Source organism: Pristis pectinata, chromosome 1, assembly GCF_009764475.1.
Source record: "Pristis pectinata isolate sPriPec2 chromosome 1, sPriPec2.1.pri, whole genome shotgun sequence".
Classification (NCBI taxonomy): Eukaryota; Metazoa; Chordata; class Chondrichthyes; order Rhinopristiformes; family Pristidae; genus Pristis; species Pristis pectinata.
In genome coordinates, this window is record NC_067405.1 from 20,489,913 (window position 1) to 20,512,264 (window position 22,352).

The window sequence follows — 22,352 nt, forward strand, 5'->3', positions numbered from 1 at the left end:
TATCTGCCACTAAGTTGGGGGTCTTACACATTTGACATGCATGGAATTCCCAAAGTTGCTGCTAGTGGGAAGTGAGAGTATTAACCAGTTAGGCCTGGCCCACTATTTTTTTTCTTATAATGTCCTGCCCTTTGCACATACACTAAATGTTCAAAAATCTTTCCCATTTGAGTAAATTTTCAACAAGAATCAACTTTTTGCAATGTGGAAATGAAGTATTTTACCTTCCCCACTAATACTGTGAACTAGAAAGTTTTTCCCTATTAAATTTTTAAAAAATCATATACAACATTAAGTATTTAATACCCTTTTGCCTTTTCTGTTTGAGGAAACACAGCAACTTTTTCATAAACACATCCATTTTGTGCAGGCAATCCTAACACTAAAGCCTATTCCATGTTTCTACTGTAGTTCTTTCTTAATGTCAGCAAATGTTCAAAACTGTGTGTGGTTCAATCACCTCTTTTCACATTTATAGCTTACTTGACATTTGCCTCTCAATATGGGTTTTGCATCCTTTCCCATATTTACCTTCTCAAATCTTACACTCCATTCAAAAATGTAGGGTACATTTCCATTCCTTCCTTTTTCTTTCCTCTCCTCCTCCCCCTCCCCAACTACCTACCCCATGTGAGAGATGAAAAATGGCCATTTTATAAAGGCATAAAGAATGGCAAGTAACAAAGCATTAGCTGAAGGTTTCATAAAAGGTAGCAAACAGTTTTAAATAGCAGCCACTGGGTATATTCAGTGAAGACAAAAAGTGTACAATTTATGTTTTGACATCACATACTTGAAATACACCCAGGGCCCAAAAACGACAGATGCCTTAACTAGAGTGTGGAGCCCTGTTCCTGCATGAAGAAAGGTAACTAGCCATATGTCAACAATGGACAGAGACCAAACCAGCAACCTTTTGTCAGGTGCTAGCCAAAATTTATTTCCAGGCTCTTACTCCGACAACCCTCATCCCATGTTGCTGACATTGACTAGACCCTAATCATGTGTCCCACTCATAACCCTGCATCATCAACCCTCCCCAAACCTTCAGTGCCCTTGCCCTTGATGTTCATAACTCAAGTCTGACTCTCCAAACCACACGTCAACCCCTATTAGCTGGTCATCAAATCGGTAGCTAAATAAGACATCCCATTGTAAACTTTGTCATATGAAAGTTGGCACAGTGAATGATGTGAACATGGATTCCTAAAGGCATTGTTTAAGAATTTACAGAGAATAGTCAATAAAACTACTTCACAATACAAGACATTTTGGTGAAATGAATGGAACAAAATTAAGAAAATGACCTGTTTTTATCAAATCTCTTTTGCATCTCTGGTGGACAGAATTTTGGCTTTTGCTTTCAACTAAAGAGTCCCAGTTAGTCTTTTCTGCATCCTTTCCAAAGATTTGACACCCTCTGCATGAACAAAATTTTCATCTGTCCTAAACAGCTTAGCCCTTATTCTGAAACTCTGATTCCTGGTTCCAGATTCCTCAGCCAGGGTAAACATCATCCCTACATCCAATTTGTCAAGCCAACACAGGATTTTTAAGTTTCAAGTTTCAAAGAGATCTCCTCTAATTCCAGAAAACACAAGTCTAACCTTCTCAATGTCTCGTCAAGTTGCAAGCCCACCGTCCCTGAAACCACTCCAGTGAATATCTAGAATATATCTACCTCTGCATTAAAAATATTTAAAGAATCAGGCTCCAGCACTCTTTGAAAAGAAGTTCCAAAGACTCATAACCCTCAGGGAAAAAAAAATCTAATTTCAGTATTAAATGGGCAACCCTTTAGTTTTAAACTGTGACCCCTAGTTCTAGAATCTCCGACAAGGAATCCTCTCCATTTTAACGTAAGCAGTTTTAAAATTCAACATTTCGTCACTGACCCAATGTCCGTAACTTCAACTTCTCGATCTCTGCAGGAATGCTTAATTGAATCCATACATGGTATAGAGGCTGCAAGTGCAAAACATTACTCAGAATATAACATTGTCTTAAGTGTGATACCAAGGCAATAGAGAGGTTACAAATCCGGGATGTTGCAGGGTTGAGACCCTTTAGTTGAAAGGGGAAACCCAAATGAGGCTGATATGAATATATCTTTCAGATAAAGCTAATTACATTGACCAGTAAGTCAGTAACTAAAATGGAAAAAATTAGATCAAATGAATAAAGGCAGAGGTTAAAGACTAAAATGGCATTTTAGCATCACTATTTTAAGAAAACGTGTGGAATAAAAATCCACAATAGCTTTTAAAAAAAAATTTAAACATTTGAAAAAAAAATACATGAGTACCATAAAAGACCAAGCTTAAGTTAATTTCTTTCTGGGAGCTGGTATTGATATACGAGCCCAAATCACCTTTTGATGAAGTAATATTTAGTACATAGAAGAATACTACACAGGAACAGGCCCTTTGGCCCACCATGTCTGCGCCAACCATGATGAAACCTAAACTAATCTTACCTGCATCCCTCAATTCCCTGCCTGTTCATCTGTCTGTCTAAAAGCCTCTGAAATGTTGCTATCACATCTGTTTCTACCACCTTCCCAAAAGCACGTTCCAGGCACTTCCCACTGTGTAAAAAACTTGCATCATAAAGCTCCTTTAAACTTTCCCCATCTCACATTAAGCTTGTGCCCTCTAGTATTTGACATTTCCAGCCTGGGAAAAAGACTAACTATCTGCCCCATCTATACCACTTCTATCAGGTCGCTCCTCAGCCTGTGATACTCCAAAGAAAACATCCAAATTTCTCCAACCTCTCCTTACAGCTAATACACTCCAATCCAGACAACACTGCAGTGAACTTTTTCTGCACCCTCTCCAAAGCCTGTAATGCAGCAACCAGAACTGCACAAAGGACTCCAATGTGGCCTAACCAAAGTTTTACACAACTGCAACATGATTTCCAGACTTTTATATTATCTGGATATTTAGACACTCTTTGCCAACTCCACATACTATATATGTTTTTATTTCCATTTCTCAGATTATCAGCAAATATTGGAAGTTAATTCACATTTGGGTCTAAAGGGAATACATTGATAGCAAAATTTCTAAAATTAACCCCTAACCAATCAATTTTCATCATATAGTTATTTTAACATTTGCAACATTAACTTTCAATTAAATAATATGATATCAATCTTCAAAACAAATCATACAATTTAAAAAAGTCAGATATACCTAATGCAGCATACTGCCATTGATATTTTAAGCTATTAATAATTTACCCTACACCTTCTATCCCAATTAACCACCTTCATCATTTCATAATAAATGCAAATTTAGATCACAAACTCATTTATCATCGTGGCATAGCATTTAGTTAAAAATGCAATTGAAATTTTGAATACTAACAAGGAGAGCAACCACGGGACACATTTTAAAACAGATGCAATTCAGTACCATGTAAAAACACTGAACTCAATCATAAATGGACCTTTCATACAATCAACCTTAATTTAAATATAATTTAATAGCAAAGGAAATTTACATGTCCATGACGTTCACACAGAAAAATGACATAGTCACATTAAGAATGATTAGAAAGTAACACATTTAATCAATGACTTCTTTGATCATACAGCAAAGGGTAGTTTTCCCAATTCTGACTTGAACTGATACTAAACAACTTAGCTGATAAACTACTTCTTTCTCTTATTTTGGTTAGGTTACGATTCTGCATTTAACACTTTCTGATTGCAAATTGACACTCCTCACATTTTGCTACACTAAGATGTTGCAAAATACTACCTCCCAAATTACAGAACTTGCAAATTCTCTGGTAAAGACTACACAATCAAATAGCATCACTGACACGATCCACCTTAACTAGCCAGTGGCCCAAATCAGTGTGGATTCTGCCCGTCTAGTCACAACAGACATGATCTTACAGCAAAGGGAAGCAGCAGGAATGCAACAACTCCAAGAAAAATACGGGAAGAAACATTAACCACTAAAGATGGTCTTTTCTGAACTCTAACCCCCATCAAGAGAGACAGTGAAGCAATTTCTCAAGTTCAACTCTATCTTGCACCTGCTTCATGATGACAGGCAAGCCCTGATCTTAACCAATGGTCCATAACACACCCAATCACAGTGCAGACACTGTCAAGTGAGACTGTGCCATTGGCTGAACAATTTTATCACTTTTTTTTGGTGCAGTCCTGCATTTCAATTCAAACATAATGCCCTTTGGAGTGGAGCTGATTTAAAAGAAAATAGGGAGTTATCCAATCTGCACTGCCTCCACTCTAAAATCAAGATCATCCCAATTTCAGCCATCGAATTCTAAGACTTTGTCAACTCACTCACTGAAGCTATGAGAAATAGGCCATGCCCTGAAAATCTGCAAAACTGAAGTCTACCAACCTACAAGAACTGTCCTCTGACAATAAAGGCTCACAAAAAGATCCTGGAAAACATGGACCATTTCTCATATCTTGGGAGTCTCTCTCAAGGCATGCAGACATCAATGATGAAATTCACCTCAGCCTTCGGTACGACAGTAAAGCTTTAAACCGAGTAGGATCAAGAGCTCAAAGCTGGCACAAAGCCCATGGTTTACTGGGTAGTAATGAACACGGCCCTAAGGTATGCTTCTCAGATGTAGTCTACCTGCAGAAAGCACCTCAAAGAACCAAAAAGATAACATCAAGGCTATTCTGCAAAATCCACCAAAACTACTAGCAGGGTAAGCAGACCAATGTCAGCATGCTCTCCCACTCTAATTACACTCAAGTTAGCTCCAATGAACAGATTTCATTTGCATATCTGATATCAGTCTCCTGAAACAGGCACTATTCCAAGCCATGTCACAACAAGAGATTACTGAGCAGAGAAGGAAAAGATTCAAGTACGTTTCCAAAGCATCCTTGAAAAAAATAAAACAGCTCCACTGACTCAAGGGAATCGCTGGTCGACAAGGCTCAAAATAGAGAAGCAGCATATCAGTGGCATTGAGAACTGAATCCGTTTATTGGCAGCATACAGAAGCTCAGTGTAAGCAGCAGGAGCTCACCTCCTCTCAAACAACCCACCTATCCACCCTATCAAGTGCCTCCTACCCCACGTGTAAAAGTCTGTAGGTTCCACATTGGCCAACTCAGTCACTTCAACATCCATAGAACAGGAGTGGAAGCAAGTCATCCTCGAGCCAGAGGGACTGCCCAAGGAGAAAGTATCATGTAAAAATAATTCATACACAAAATTCCACATTCATGCCTTTTAGAAACAGAATAAACTAATGTACTACAATGTTACTACACATCCAAGAGAAGGTATTGAAAAGTTCACAACCAAACTAAAATGGAAACTTTCTATCAAACAGTAGTTTTTGTTGTAACATTGTTCATTTTCCAGACACCTACATTTAAAAATAACAAGAAAAAAATAAATTTGCTGAAATTAGTATCTACTTGCATTGTAAATTCACCCATATTCAATTAGCTGATCTCTTCTGATTTTCGGCAGCAAGACTCCCAACATTTTCCTTAATATAATTGGCTCAAAAAGACAATCCTATTTTATTTTGAAAATGTCATGCTCAAGCTACCTGATCACTACCTGATGCACACACCAATAACATTGCTCAGCAAACAGTGAATAAGCGAGAGGTGTACTTTTGACTGCTCTGATACACAAGCAGACACTGAATTTTATTTAGTAAATGGAATGATAAGCGGTCTTTAACAGAGCTTTTTAACCATCCTGTCTTATGTATTGTATGTCAAGGTGAAAACTTATGACTTTAAAGGAACACTCCAAAAGTCAAACTGTTGTTAAATACAGGTCCTTCCCAGCTTATGAATGCTCAACTTATGTACAGACCGTACACATGAACATGTGTTTGAGAGACCAACAGGAAGGATTTACCAACTGCTGCGGGGCTGCATGCACCTTTTGCCACGTGGGAACTTGGTTCACAGCTGCGTTTCCAACTTGCAAACTGTTGAGGTTGCAAACAGTTCACAGGTAAAGAACCCTGTCGTAACCTGGGGAGGACCCGTAAGCACATCTTGAAGTCAATCCAGTGTCGAAAGTTGGTCATATTAACAGGTTTTTGGAAATTAATATCTATAGCAGAAGTTCAGAACGAAAGAGTCTTTTTATAGGCTAGATTGTATGAACAAAAACAAGAATCAAGTAATAATTTTATATCCACTGGAAAGGTGTCAAGCAGAACAGTAAATGGGAAATAATTCCTCCAGAGATTTTTACTTAATAAGCATACTATTTTCTTTCTATTGTTTAGAGCATTTGCAAAATCTAGACCAGAAAAGTACAAATATTTAAAAGAATAAGATCCTCAATGTAGCTAACCCAGCCTTAAACTGTATTAAAATGATTTAGAAAAATTTTGGCTGTTGATGATCAAAGTTACATTACCCACTAACTGTATTGGAAGATGTATTAAAATCATAAATAGGACTGTTTTTCCATGTGCGATTAATTAATGGGCATCCTACCACTCATTGAAGCTGCAGGTGAAACAAGATGATTAGATCATTCTCACAGTGACTTAGCTAATGACCATGCCCCACTATATGTGACTTTCACTGGGCTTACAATCACCTGGTAGTTAATTACTTGACTAGTCCCCAAAATTCTGGATCCAGAGATACCAGTTCAAATTCTAACACAGCAGATATGGAATACAAATTCAAGTAACTGAATAATTAAAGAAGTCTTAAATTTAAAAAACCCATGAAACTACTAGATTGAAGTAAACACCTATCTGATTAGTATCATTTAAGAATATTACCTGATCTGGCCTATTAACCCAATATGATTGACTCTTCACTTCAGGGGCAATTACAAGTAGATAACAAATGCCAACATTGCCTGTGATGAGCATATTCCATGGAAAAAAGACATTTGCTCACAGTATTCCCTCCTAATAAAAATCTGACCATATTAAAAACTTTGTATGACAGAGCAATACTCCATTTCACAGAATATTAATACAATAACCTACAATCCCATTGGGCAAGCAGACATGTATACATAAACCTTCAATGAGAATTACAAATTATGAAACCAATTTAAGACTTCAAGACACAAAAGCAGAACTAGATAGTTTGCAAAACAAAGTAGTGCTTCAGTCTTTCGTCAATTTGTCTGTTTTATAATTTTATGTACAATGTTGAAATAGGCAAGAAAATTGATTAAACAAGTTAAAAAGGAAACCACGTTCCTAAGCTTAAAAAATAATTTTTTCATCAGACAGTCAGCATTCAGACAGACACATGAACAGACAGGGAATTGAGGGATATAGACCACATGCAGGCAAATGTGTAGTTTAAATTGGTGTCATAGTTGGCAAAGACATTGTGGGCCAAAGGGCCTGTTCCTGTGCTGTACTGTACTGTTCTATGTCCGTGTAAGGGTAAAGTATTCTAACTAATGGTTAGTATTTGCAAAATCCTTAAAAACACTTGAGCTGTATTAGATTCAGTGGGCTGTTTTCTGGGTAGGAAGGAGAAATTATACAACAGATTTTCACATTTAGTAAGTTCTATGGTGCTTCAGAGAAGTTTTGTTGGTCACTTTAATGCCGTTGGATCCTTTAAATCAGCACTTCCGAAATATGGCCTTTGGATCACACATGTCCCACGAGTTCATTTTCCTGGCCTGTTCCAATAATACCAAAATTGTTGCAAGAGCCAGGCAGTAGCTGCACTTTACTTTGGGTACCTCTAACAAAGCTGAAAGTTAAACTCCACCAGCAGCCCTGTGACTATGTGACAGTTCCCAACTCTTCAGTCAACCCACACACACAGTACACTAAAGTCAGTAAACTTACTGCCCTGAAGTTGAGTCTAAGACTTAAATGATATGTAGTTTGAGGCAAACAGAAATTCTGGAAGATCCAATTTTCAATTTGGAAATTATGTGATAGCAGTTTCTTTGCGATGAGACAATCAACTAGCCAAAATACCAAAACGAACTGATGTCCAGAATGGGGACAAGAGAAGTTGGGACCTAAAGTAATATAGCATCTTCTTTCAGAAACAACACACATTCCCTTATAGAAACACACACACACACACACACACAATTAGCTCAATACAATCTGGAGAGGGCAAATGGAGTGAAGTGATTTTAGAAAAAGCAAATAAAAATGTACAACTTAAGCAAACAGTACACATTTAATTTGCACAAGAGCGAATATTTTAAGATCAATGATAAGATGTTAGTTGGATTAAATATTCAGATTGTATGCAATCTTTAGGATTGATAAGAGCATTAATAATATATTCATGCAAATGGTGCTGTCACCCAAAATTCCTGAGTTTGAAAGAATGTAAGCTGTTTGGTGGAAATGTAAACAGGAGCGGAGTTATTGTTGAATTTTAGCATGCATCTTTATATTAACAAAAAATGTCAGTATCTGATTACATATAGTTAAACATAGAACAAACAGTACAGCTCAGAACAGGCCCTTCGGCCCACAATGTTGTGCCGACATAGCTAATACCTCCTACTTACAGAATGCCCATATCCCTCTATTTTCCTCTCATTCGTGTGCCCATCCAAGCCCCCAAAGAATTTGCCTCCACCATCCTATCAGGCAACGCATTCCAGACATACACCACTCGGAGTAAAAAAAATGTACACCTCATGTCTGTTCTGAACCTATCCCCTCTCACCTTAAATGCATGCCCTTTAAAATAAAACATTTCATGTGAATGTCGTCAGAACTAATTTGGATTGTCAATCTGACCATTCCCACATAAAAGCTGCATACTACCAGAGCAATAGCTTCATCATATCAACTTAAAAACATTTTTTTTTAAAAATGGTGCATCACTCTATTGGTAGAGAAGTATCAACCAGGATTTTGTGCACATTTCTGTAAAGGGGATTGAAGCCATCACCTCGAATAAAATGCTAACACAGGAAATTGAGCCAATTTTTCTTATGAAAAATATAGGTAAATATCCATAAATCAGCACTGGCACAAATATAGAAATTGTGTCAGAGCACACCTTTCTCCCAACTATGTGGGTGAAGTACTGTCATGCAGGCACCTGAATGGCAAGATACAGCAAATGGAAAAAAAGCAGTTTCTTCCACTCAGCAGGAAAAGGGTTAGAAGTAAATTTATTGGGGTACAGGATCAGAAGGATAATTAATTAACGTAAATTAGCATCCTGGCGAATCTCTGCAACCTCTCCAAAGGAGAGGCTGAAACTAGACAGTGCTGGAAGTGAGGTATAACCAGCAATGTATAAATGTTTAATGCAACTTCCTTTGGTTTATGCTCTTTGGTCTGATTCATAAAGTCCACGATCCTGTATGTTTCATTAAAGTGTCCAAATACTCATGTCCAAGTAAGTCTTTCTGATTTGTGATGAGATTAGAAATGTCAGGTTTGCTCTTTTCATAGCTGAGCAGGGCAGATTTATTACAGATGCTCAAAAGTTACGATGGGTTTTTAAGAATAGATGACAATCTTCAGTAGAGAAGTGGCAACTAGACTTAAAGTATTACCAAAATGATGAAAGATTTTTTTTTGTAAAAAAGCAGTTTGCTTTAACTTGGAATGGACTGGCTGAAAGAATAGCAGAAGATTTAATAGCAACTTCCCAAAGATAAAATGTATACATTCCTGAAAAGGACTGCTAGATTATGCAGAAAGAGCACAGAAGTCAGACTAATTCAAGAATTGGCACAAATTAACTTCTTTTGAGCTGTAGCATTCTGTGCATACACAGTGGGAATCAGTAATTAACTTTATTTGGAATTTATATTCAAAGGGACTGATCAGGTATATCTTGTAGAAAGTATAGAATTGTTTTAAAATATTTTCCAGGTATAATAAAAATGTTAACCATTAAATTTCAAGTGTAAATGTAATATTAATTTAACCTATACCGGAAAAAAAAATCACCCAAGGTTGGCTATCAAAATAATGGCAAATTTAATGCACGTGAAATAGTGCAAATGATCCGCAATCTTATAAATCACTGTAGACTGTTAGTCAATTTTTTTTGTCTTCACCATTCCCTCATGAAAATGATACCTCATTAATTTCTGCAAGTTGTGAAAAAAACTAATAATTAGACTCACTACTTTGCAGTGAGTGAGGAATCTCGAAGGATACAACAGGGTATAGGTCAGTTGCAAATTTGGGTGGCAGCATTGAGGTACAGAGGGATTTGGGGTGCAAGTCCATAGCTCCCTGAAAGTGGCAACACAAGTACATAGGGTGGTAAAGGTGGTGTATGGCATTCTTGACTTCAATGCTTTGGGCACTGAGTATAAAAGTTGGCAAGTCACATTGCAGGGGTATACAACTTTGGTTAGGCCACAAATGGAGTATTGTGTGCAGTTCTGGTCGCCATATTACAGAAAGGATATGGAAGCTTTGGAGGGTGCAGAAGATGTTCACCAGGACGTTACCTGGACTAGCTTAAGGAGAGGCTCAACAGACTTGGATTGTTCTTGCTGGAGCGTAGGAGACTGAGAGGTGACCTGATAGAAATGTATAAAATTATGAGAGGCATAAATGAGGTAGATCGTCAACGTCTCAGTCCCAGGATGGAATTGTCAAATACTAGAGGACATAGTTTTAAAGTGAGAGGGGAAAAGCTTAAAAGACATTTATGAGGCAAGTTTTATTTTTACAGAGGATAGTAGGTGCCTGGAAAGCACTGCCAGGGGAAGTGGTAGAAGAAGATACGATAGCAATGTTTAAGTAGCATTTGGACAGACACATGAACAGGCAGGGAATAGGAGGATATGGACCTTGTACAGGCAGATGGGATTAGTTTAAATTGATATCAGAGCCAGCACAGACATTGTGGGTCAAAGGGCCTGACCCCGTACTGTTCTATGTTTTATGTAGAAAAGTTTAAGACTACTGCTCTTCAGCATGTTTCAACTGACCAGACTGAAGTCCCTTTAATAACATTGAAATTTTACTAAGCATACATGATTACATGCCATTCAAATCCCTACTGCATGTCATACTATTAATAAAGAATTGAATCAGTGATTACTGCCTAAAAGTTCAACGCTACATAACTGCGATCAAAAATTTCATCAAGCAATAAACTAATTTGCCAAATCAATGTTTATGTTTAAATATCAAAACCAAATTATAGCTTTTTAATTCAACAAATATTTCTATAAATATCACTAACAGTCCCAATGAAAGGTCATTGACCTGAAATATCAACTCTTTTTCTCTCTCTGCAGATGTCTCCTAGTCTGCCAAGTACTTCCACGCTTTTTTTTAAAATTCTCACCCACAATAACTGTAAAACTCTAGGAGCTCGGATTTCAAGATCACCCGAGTTACCTATTTCAGTCATTTCAACAGGGGAAAAAACTGCCTGAATTCATGACAAATTTCAAAGATTTGACATGAGAAAACCAGCAAAGATTTTCCTTCAGAGAAAGTCAGCTGATTTAAAATTTGCCTCTGCACAGAAAATAACGGCATTTGTATTAACTAATTATTTATGAAGTTAGATGTACATAAGCTTATGGGTTTGCCATACCATTAGATTGTCAAAGAATGATCATTTCTCAAGAATACTGTATCAGAAATAATGATGAATGTATTATTTTGGTGGCATATTGCTGTACAATTCAGACATCCATATCATTATGGTGAATACCAATATATGAATTATTCATGTAAATGAATAGGTTTTAATATATGATTTGTAAAAAGCAAAGACATTGCACCACTCAGACAAGTCAGTGAATAAACTTTCATTAACACAAAGGGCGTGTGCAATAGCAGAAAGAAAAATATTGCTGGAAGCAATGTTTACACTTTCAAGAAGCAAGTACTGAACAACACAGGAAGTCATTGCTACTTACAAAATAAACCACACAAAACCAGCTTCAATGGAAGAGGTGTGTGTCATGCGCATTTGGGTAAATGGTGTGAGAGGAGTCTCACCAATACCTCCCCAAGGATAATTATGCATAGGCTATAAACACTGGTCCAGCCTACACCACAAGTAAGTGAAAAAGTAACAGAACAGTCACTCTGATGGTGCTCCATTAACACACACACACTCAGATGGGTTCCACATACTGTACCATAAAGCAATCAGGCAAACAGTTAGGAACGTTAACCTTATTTGCAGAATGATTTAACCACATATTATTAAAAGATGTGCAGAAAAGATTCATGGAAATGTTGCTTAGACTGGAGGGCTTGAGTTACAAGGAGAGATTGGATAGGCTGGGACAGTTTTCAATGGAGGGGAGGCCAAAGGGCGATCTTATAGAGGTTTAGAAAATTATGAGGGGCATAGATAAGGTAGATAGTAACAGTGTTCTTCCCAGGGTAGGGAAGTCTAAAAATAGAGGGCATAAGCTTAAGGTGAGAATGGAAAGACTTAAAGGGGATCTAACAGGCAAGCTTTTGCCCCCCCCCCCAGAGAGTGGTGGGTTTATGGAACAAACTGCAAGAGGTGGTGGTAGACGCAGGTACAATTACGATGTTTAAAAGACACTTGGACAGGTATACGGATAGGAAAGGCTTATAGGGATATGGGCCAAACACAGGCAAATGGAATTAGCATAGAGAGACATCTTGGTCAGCATGGGAAAGTTGGGCCGAAGGGTGCATTTCCATGCTCTTTCACTCTTAATTCAAGTAAGAAGAACACATCTTTAAACACTGTAGCTTAGCAGTTAGCACGATGCTATTACAGCGCCAGCGATCGGGGTTCGATTCCTGTCGCTATCTGTAAGGAGTTTGTATGTTCTCCCGTGTCTGCGTGGGTTTCCTTCAGGTGCTCCAGTTTCCTCCCACATTGCAAAGACGTATGGGTAGATTAATTTGGGTTTAAAATGGGCAGCGCGGACTCATTGGGCCAGAAGGGCCTGTTACCATGCTGTAAATAAAATTTAAATTTAAACCAATTTTAAAAACAATTCCAACTTGAAAATGTGGAATCTGGAATAAGGTTCACAGACTAGTCAAGGGTAAAAAAAAACACAGGTCTGGAATGGTAGGCAAGTAGTGAACAGAAAAAACTGGAAATTCAAGAAAAGGATTTTTCATGAGAGTGCATTCTTTGGCAACCACATTCCAGCAACAATAACAATTTAATAGGAAGAAAATTAACAAAATTATTATTAATTTCCTTCTGAGACTTGGAGATACAGACAAAATGTGGATGGGCAAAAGCATGGTAAATAGAGTACAATGGAGCTAAATGTGGATATCCACTTTGATAGAAAAACAGAAATAACAAGTTACAATATTTTTTAAATGATGATAGACTGGAAAATTTTGGTGTTCTCTTGATCTCAAGTCACTGAAAATTAATATGCAAGTGCAGCAGGCAATTGAGGAAAATGGTATACTGGCCTTCATTTGGCAGAGGATTGCAGTACAAGAATAAAAACAAATGACTTCAAAAACACAGCAAGTCAGACAACATCTGTGGAGAAGGAAACAATTATTTCTTCAGGTTAATGACCCTTGATCAGAAAACTCTCCACAGACAACAGAGCAACTAGAAAGAAACGGACTGAACAGAATCAACATAGCTTCATGAAGGGAAAAATCCTGTTTGACAAATTTGATGGACTTCTCCGAGGGGGTGGCAAGCAGAACAGATAAGAGGATTTCCAGAAGGTTCTCAATTAAAGAAAGTTAAAGCACATGGAATTAAGGGCAATGTACTGATATGGATTGAAAACTGGTTATTAAGACAGAAGCACAGAGTGGGAATAAACCGATCCTTCTCACATTGGTAAGCTGTGACTATGGGGTACTGCAAGGCTCCAAGTATTCATGGCCTACATTAACAATTTGGCTGAGTGGACAGAATGTCATATTCCCAGGTTTGCTGATGACACAAAACTAGATGGATTCTGAGTACAGTGGAGGATAGAGTGTCTTCAAAGGAATATGGAAAGCTGATTGAGTGGACAGGATGAAATATAATGTGATAAATGTGAGGTCATTCACTTTGGTACATATAACAGAAAAGCAGAGTATTTATTAAACGTCAAGAGATCAGGCAGTGTTGATGTTCAAAGAGGACAAGATATGCTTGTGCACAAGTCACTGAAGGCCAATGTGCAAGTGCAACATGGAATTAGGACAAATGGTATGTTAGCCTTTATTTTTAAAGAGGCTTTGATTATGGGAGAAAGGATGTCGTACTTCAATTACAGGGCCAAAGTGAGACCACACCTGCAGTATTGTGGACAATTTTGGTCTCCTTATGCAAGAAATGATATACATCGCAAAGAGGAAGTATCATGAAGATTTACTAGATTGATTCCAAGAATGGCAGGTTTGCTATATGAGAGATTAAAATTTAGAACAGAGTTCAGAACAATAAGAGATCTCATCAAAACTTAAAATTCTTAAAAGGCGAGATGCAGGAAGAATGTTTCTCCTGAGAGAAATATTGGACCAAATGAGGAGAATTCTAAGCTCAGAGGGTGAACTTACGCAATTCTTTTTCCTGAAAAGTTGTGGAAGTGCAGTGGTTGTATTCATTCAAAACAGATCAATGGTGCCGAGGTAGAAGATCAACCATGATCTTGATAAATGGCAGAGGCTGAAAAGGCCAAATTAGCCATTCCTGCTATTTTTTATTAAATGTCCTATGCTGCCAAACTTGCAGAGCATTTCCACTACTGTTTGAATTTTAGATTTCTGCAGGTTTTTTAAAAAATACTTTCAATACGAATAGAAATGTTTTAGTACAATAACATAGGATCTTGGAGAAGGCACACCTGAAGCACTGTGTACAATTTTGGTCTCCACTTGCTATGGAGGGAGTACAGTGAAGAGTCATCAGACTGATTCTTAGGATGGCAAGTCTGTCACAGGAGCAAAGATCAAGTAGGCTAGGCCTTCATTGTCTACAGTTCAGAAGAATGAGGGATGATCTGATTGAAGCACAGAAAAATCTTAGAAGGCTCAACAGGGTAGGTGTGGAGAGGATCAACAAACAGAATGCCTGAAGAACTCAGCATGCCAAGCAGCATCTGTCAAGGTAGATCTGCAATCTCTATTTTCAGGTGTGGAGTGGATTTTTCTTCCAAGGGGCTATAGTAACAAAGTATCAAGTGGGCCTTTCAGGACTAAAATGAAGAAGAATTTGTTCATCCAGAGGGCAGAAGGTTGTGGAAGCTCAGTCATTGTTTGCATTCAAAACATATCTGGATATTAGAGAAATCAAGGGATATTCCACAGGGTAGAAAAACCATGTTGAGATAGAAATACATATTACAAAACAAACTTGACAAGCTTGAGGTGATAGATCTACCCGTTCCTTTTACTTAAAGATCCATAAAAGAATACCTTTAGAGTACCTATTGCCATCTGCAAATCAGGAAGTGAGCAAAGCAATGTATTTGGGTGGGGAGGTGGTGAGGAGAGCAAATAACCAGATAGTTGCTTATAAGAATGAAAAGAAATAGATATACTTGAATTTGAAAGGAAAAACATTCTCATTTAAACAACACCTCTTTCACATCCCCTTCCCAGGGGCACTGCCAGTTTTGTACTCTTCATTCTACTCCTCAGTTATTCCATTATTGTCACTTCAGCATTTCTTTTTGCACTACAATCTTTGCATCATCCTGCTGTTTTGTGCTCATCACTGTATTTATTGTTATCACATATGCTCACAAGAATCACAAGACAAGGGAGCAGAAGTAGGTCATTCAGTCCATTGAGTCTGCTCCACAGGAAAGGGGAAAAAAAAGGAAAAGAATGAGAAATGGGGGGGGGGGGGGGGGGGGGCAATGAAGAAAAAACTATTCTAACCCCAGTTTCCAGCCTATCCCCATATCCCTTGATACCTTGACTAGTTATGATATCTATTTATCTCCTCCTTAAACGCCTCCAGTGATCTAGCCTCCACTGCTGTACGTGGCAAGGAATTCCATAAATTCACTACCCTCTGGCTAAAGAAATTTCTCCTCACCTGTTTTAAACCTGTACGCTCTAATTCTAAGATTGTGCCCTCTGGTCCTGGACTCACCCACCAAGGGAAATGGCTTGGCCACATCTACTCTGTCCAGTCCTTTCAACATTCTAAATGTTTCTATGAGGTCCCCTCTCATTCTTCTCTACTCCAGTTAGTACAGTCCAAGAGCTGACAAACGCTCATTCCTGGAATCATCCTCGTAAATCTCCTGGGGTGCTGGTGGAGGCAGATACATTTGTCAGCTTCAAGAGTTTGTTGGATAGCCACATGGAGGAATGTGAGATAGAGGGATATGTGGGAGGAAAGAGATAGTGTGAGGGTGGTTTGATGGACGGCACAACATGGTGGGCTGAAGGGCCTGTTTTGTGCTGTATGGTTCTATGGTCCTCTGAACCCTCTCCAACATCAGCACATCCTTCCTAAGATATGGGGCCCAAAACTGTACACAGTATTCCAAATGAAGCCTCATTAGTGCCCTGTAGAGCCTCATCAACACTTCCTCTCAAAATGAATGCCAACATAGCATTTGCTTTCTTTACCGCCAATCCAACCTGGTGGTTAACCTTTAGGGTATCCTGCATGAGTACCCCCCAAAGTCCCTTTGTACTTCTGTACTTTGAATTTTCTCCCCTTCTAGATAATAATCTGCCCGTTTATTTCTGTTTCCAAAGTGTACAACTGCACATTTCTCAACATTAAATCTCATCTGCTATTTCCTTGCCCATTCTCCTAAACTACCTAGGTGTCTCTGCAACCTACCTGTCTCCTCAATACTCTCTACTCCTCCACCTATCTTAGTGTCATCCACAAACTTAGCCACAGAACCATTTACTCCACCATCCAAATCATTAATGTACAGGGTAAAAAAGGAGCGGCCCCCAACACCGACCCCTGCCGAACACCACTGGTAACCGGTAGCCAACCAGAACAGGATCCTTTTATTCCCACACTTTGCTTTCTGCCAACCAGCTAATGCTCCACCCATTCCAATATCCTACCTGTGCCTCCATGACCTCTCATCTTATTAATCAGCCTCTTGTGCGGCACCTTGTCGAAGGCCTTTTGAAAGTCTAAATACACAACATCTGCTGCCTCTCCCTTATCCACCCTACCTGAGATTTCTTCAAAAAACTCCAATAGGTTGGTCAGGCAGGATCTTCCCTTCACGAAACCATGTTGGCTTAGACATATCTTGCCTTGCACCTCTAGGTATTCCAATAACCTCATCCTTGAGGATCGATTCTAATAACTTTCCCACCACTGACGTCAGACTAGTAGGTCTGTCGTTTCCTTTATGTTGCCTCCCACCTTTCTTATACAGCAGAACTACAGTTGTGACTCTCCAGTCCTCCGGAACCATGCTGGAGTCTATCGATTCCTGGAAAATTATCACCAATGCCTCCGCTATCTCAAAAGCCACCACCTTCAGAACCCAGGGATGCACCTCATCCGGTCCGGGAGACTTATCTGTCTTTAGTCCATTTAAGTTTTCCTAGCACCTTCTCTCTAGTAATTTTAACTGAACTCAGTCCCATCCCTTGGAGACCCCTGGCTATCCGTAACATTGCTGATTGTCCCTCCACAGTGAAGACCTGATGGCAAAATACTCATTTAGTTCCTCTGCCATCTCTTTATCAATCCACTATAATCTCTCCTGCACCGTTATCGATTGGTCCTATATCAACCCGTGTCTCTCTTTTACTCCTCTATGTATTAAAAAAAAACTTAGTATCCTTCCTAATGTTATCCACCAACTTCCTTTCATAATTCATCTTTTCTTTCCTAATGACCCCCTTAGTTTCTTTCTGCAGGTTTTTAAGTTTCCCAGTCTTCTGTTTTCTCCCACTAATTCTTGCTTCCCTTGTATGCCCCTCCCTTTTGCTCTTATTTTAGCTTCACCTCTCTCATTATCCACATCTATGCCTTTTTTTCCATTCAAAACCTTTTTTCTTGGAATATATCTATCCTGCATTTTCCTTATTTCTTGTAGAAAATTCCATCCATTTCTGCTCTGCCGTCCCTCCAGCTAGCTTACTCATACCAATCTATTTGGGCCAGCTCCTCTCTCATGCCACTGATAATTTCCTTTGGTTCCACTGAAATATCGATACACCAGTTATCAGCTTCTCCTTCCCAAATCTGAAACTGAACTCAATCATATTATGATCACTAGTTCCCTAATCATCCTGGTTCGTTACACAGCACCCCAATCCAAAACAGCCGATCCCCTGGTGGGCTCCTCAACAAGTTGCTCCAAAAAGCCGTCCATAGACATTCCACAAACTCACTCTCCTGAGATCTACTGCCTGGCTGGATTTCCCAGTCCAGCTTCATGTTAAAATCCCCCATAATTATCTTAACGTTGTCACTCTGGCACGCTTTTTCTATTTCTAACTGCAATTATAGTCCACATCCTGACTGCTATTAGGGGGCCTATATATAACTGCTAACTATTGTCCTTTTACCCTTGCTACTTTCTTAGCTCCACCCATAAGGATTCACCTCTTCTGACCCAATGTCCGTCCTTTCTATTGATTTTATATCATTACTAACCATCAAGGCCACACCACCCCCTCTGCCTACCCGCCTATCTTTCCTATACACTGTGTACCCCGGGATATTGAGTTCCCAACCACATCCATCATAAAGCCATGACTTGGTGATTGCCACAATGTTGTGTTTATTAATCTGTATTTGTGCCACTAGGTCATCTACTTTATTCCTAACGCTACGTGCATTCAAATATAGTACATTTAGTCCAGTATCTGCTATTGATTTTGTTGTACTTCTAATGTTCAGCAAATTATCCTGACTTTTCACCTGCCTGTCCTTCTTGCCATCATCACTGCTCACTGTCTTGGACTTGTTTCTATAAACCTCTTCCCTTACCCTAACATCTTGTATCCTATCATCCTGGTTTCCATCCCCCTGCCAGATTAGTTCAAACCCTCCCCAACAGCTAAATTACACATTCCCGTCAGGATATTGGACCCTTTGGAGTTTAGGTGTGACCCATCCTTAGTGAATAGGTCATGCCTCCCCCAAAAAAGGTCCCAATGATCCAGAAATCTGAAGCCCTGCCCCATGCACCAGTCACTCAGCCACGCATTCATCTGCCAGATCTTTCTATTATTACTACCATTGGCTCGTGGCACCGGTAGTAATCCTGAAATTACCACCCTAGAGCTCCTACTTCTCAACTTTCTTCCTAAGTATTCCTCCTTCAGGACCTCTTCTCTTCTTCTACCTATGTCATTGGTACCTACATGTACCAAGACTTCTGGCTGATCACCCTCTCCCCTCAGAATATTCTGGACCTGGTCCGTGACATCCTGTACCCTGGCACCAGGGAGGCAACACCATCCGGGATTCATTGTCGGTTTCGCAGAATCTGTTATCCGTTCCCCTCACTATAGAATCCCCAAGAACCACTGCATTTCTCCTTCCCCACTGGACCACCGTACCAGGCACAGTGCCAAGGTCCCGGTTGCCATGGTCTTCCTCTATCAGGTCATCCTCTCCAACGGAATCCAAAATGATGGCTACTTTGAGCTTCATGCCAGCAAGGAATTTCATTGCACCCTTGTGTATATAAGATATAAACTAATCTGAATCAATAACCCCCACCTATATTTAATTGCAGCTTTTATAATGTCCATTAAAATATTTGTTTGTATATCTAAGCACCTCCTTTTGTGAAATCCATAATTGAAATAAACGTAATCAGGAACAACTTCTAATTAAATAACCCTTATAAAGGAAAAAATGCAAACTTCAGCTCTGGGCTTGTCATGCTCCATATCATAAATAATACCCAAGTTTCTGGACAAGTTATAAATATATACACCATCCAGGGCAAGTTGGATGCCCAAGGAGATTTTATTCATTTGTGCCTATCCACCTGGGCAAGTCCTTGTAAAGTTGCGGGTTCTGGTAAGATTTTAAGATCAAACTTTCAATACTGGACTAAGTGTTGGAAAATTTTAATGTGTTTTCCCTTCTTGTGTTTTCAGCAAATTAAAGTATTTCTCAAACACACCTGCTACAGATTTGCAAAATGTACAAGTGTGTGAATGAAAGAAGTGTAATTTTGCTTATTAATTCCTTCATAGGAACATCTCTCCACTATCTGCACTCTGGTTTAAATTACTTTTCAGCAGTGCTGGTTAATGTCATTCTTCATCAAATTCCTCCCTTTGTGTAGTAAATATTTTAGTGACAGTTTACAGGACGTGCACTACTCCAGGAAAATGACAATTGACCAATAGTCTGTTAATAGTATTTCACGTTTACACTTATCCAAAAATACAAGGATATGGTCTATATTGCAAAATAAATACGAGCTGCTCGAAGTATTTACAAAAGAGTAACACAAGAGACTGAAGATGCTGGAATCTGGAGGAAAAAAAACAAGTTGCTGGGGGAACTTAGCAGGTCAGGCAGCATCAGTACAGGCAACGGGATAGAGGATCGAGATCCTGCATTAGGACTAACCCGAATCGTCCACCTCCACAAGTGCTGCCTGACCCGCTGAGTTCCCCCAGCAATTCCTTTTTATTAGAAAAGGGTATTTGCCTCAGAGTGCAACTCAATCCAAGAACGGTCAACGTCGTCGTAACGTATCTGATGGAAGTGCAAAAGCCACTTGAAGAAACGAGGCTTCAACGGAGCAATTCATCCTTTTGCTTCATTCCACATGCAGACCAGCAGCCGGCGAGAGACTTGTCAACCCATCCGCATGCAATCTGTTTATTCCAACAACCGGCACCGCACGAACTGCGCGTCATGGGGCAGACGCCCAATCAGCGGCTAGAATCGCCCGGGGAGCCGGCAAACAACCCAGATCGACAAGGGCGCCCGGCCAATCGGAGAGAGGAAGAGGCGGGACCTCATCTCCCCTCAGCATCAAACCGTCAAGCAGGAGAGGGGGAAACTCCCCCCCCCCACCTCCCCCTCCTCCATCAAAACATTACCTTCCGCGGGAAGGTAACCCATAATTGTTTCGGTCCGCTCCGTCCACGCAGGGGAGAGGATGACTCAATGGAAAATAGTAGTTGGGTTCGTCGTTTTTCAAATTTCCGCGCCAAAAGTCCGTCCGCTGGAAATGACAACAATGGCGGCCGGCGGCGGGCGGAGGCCGTGGCTTGCGCAGTGAGTACAACGCGAGCGGCCGCTCTTCCCTCTCTCTCCCCGCCCCCCCTCCTCCCTCCCCTCCACTCGCACTCACTCACCGACTCCTCTTCTTTTTCCATCCCGGTCGGCATCTGCGGCACGGCCCTGTTGATGGATACGCAGTCCTGGAGATCCGGCAGATCCTTCGCCCGGTAAATGGGCAGCGGCTTGGCGGCGTCCAGGGCCCGCGCTCGGAACGAGAGTTTACTCATCGTCGTGCGCGGAGAGTGGAAGGAAGGGGAGGGGGGGGTGAGGGGGGGGAAAGCGAGCGGAATCCCTCCCCTCCGGTGATGGCGGGCGGGCGAGGCGCTTTTTTTTCCCCTCACACACACATACACAAAAAGCGGACCTCACTGGCACAAAGATGGCGCTTCAAAAGCAGTCTTAAATCGGCGGCCGGGCGCCCGCAGCCGCTCATGGAAGGCGAGTGAAGGAGTCCGTCCCCCTGGGTCGGTCGGGCGCTCCTCGGAATGCCCCTCATGCCGACCGAGCGGAGCCCGAGGAACCGAAATTTGGCCGTCGGTCCGCGACATGCGCCACGGCAAACATGGCGGACATTAAAGCAGCAATCCCAGGGAGCCGCGCGCGCCTCCAGCGACGTGGGGGGGGGGGTTGCGCGCGCACATCCCCCCCCCCCCGACCCAGGCAAGTGCGGTGCAGGACTTCAGCAGCGGTGTGTGTGCACACACGTTGAAACTCTTTGACGACTCTCGCTGCCGGTTCCCCATCCTCTGATTGCAACCCAGCTACCCCCACCCAACCTCACGGAAGATGCAACTGCAGAACCACCACGCAGGCAGAGAGACACGCTTGTGACCACGCAAATATTTTGGACGTTCAATAAAAATTTCCAATACCTGTTACCTGGTTGAGTCTTTCTTTCCTCCTGAAGTTGGGGTTTGTCACATAGGCAGGAAATGCTAGATGATGGTAATTCGTCTAGAAAGGATTACATTTTAACCTGAACACGGCTCAATTTATTTTCCCAAAGGTTCTGGAATATACTTAAATCTCTTTGGTCTTAAATTAATTCTGCAGAGATGTTTTTATGTTACTAGCCCTGCACCTGTCTGCATGTGACCAAATGAACTCTTTTTGTTCTTGAAAGTTACAAAATGGGCCTAATTTTAAACAGCAGAGATTGAAATTTGACCTATCAATTATTTGCTCCTAAAACCCATATAACTGTACCACTACTATATTCAACCCAGATGAAGAGTCTTGACTGAAA

The 22,352-nt window shown here is 40.4% G+C and overlaps 1 protein-coding gene across 2 annotated transcripts in view; it reads right to left on the bottom strand.

Annotated features, from left to right (window-relative positions):
- Window positions 1–21,741, bottom strand: part of epc2 (enhancer of polycomb homolog 2 (Drosophila)) — a 53,534-nt gene extending 31,793 nt beyond the window's left edge. Inside the window, exon 1 of one of the 2 annotated variants that reach the window (XM_052013723.1) lies at window positions 21,181–21,740. In XM_052013723.1, coding sequence (XP_051869683.1) covers window positions 21,181–21,333 — 153 coding nt within the window. In that variant the 5' untranslated portion in view covers window positions 21,334–21,740. Of the gene's footprint in view, window positions 1–21,180 lie in introns of both variants that reach the window. The other variant, XM_052013715.1, reaches the window with a different exon arrangement.
- Window positions 21,742–22,352: the final 611 nt, after the last annotated feature.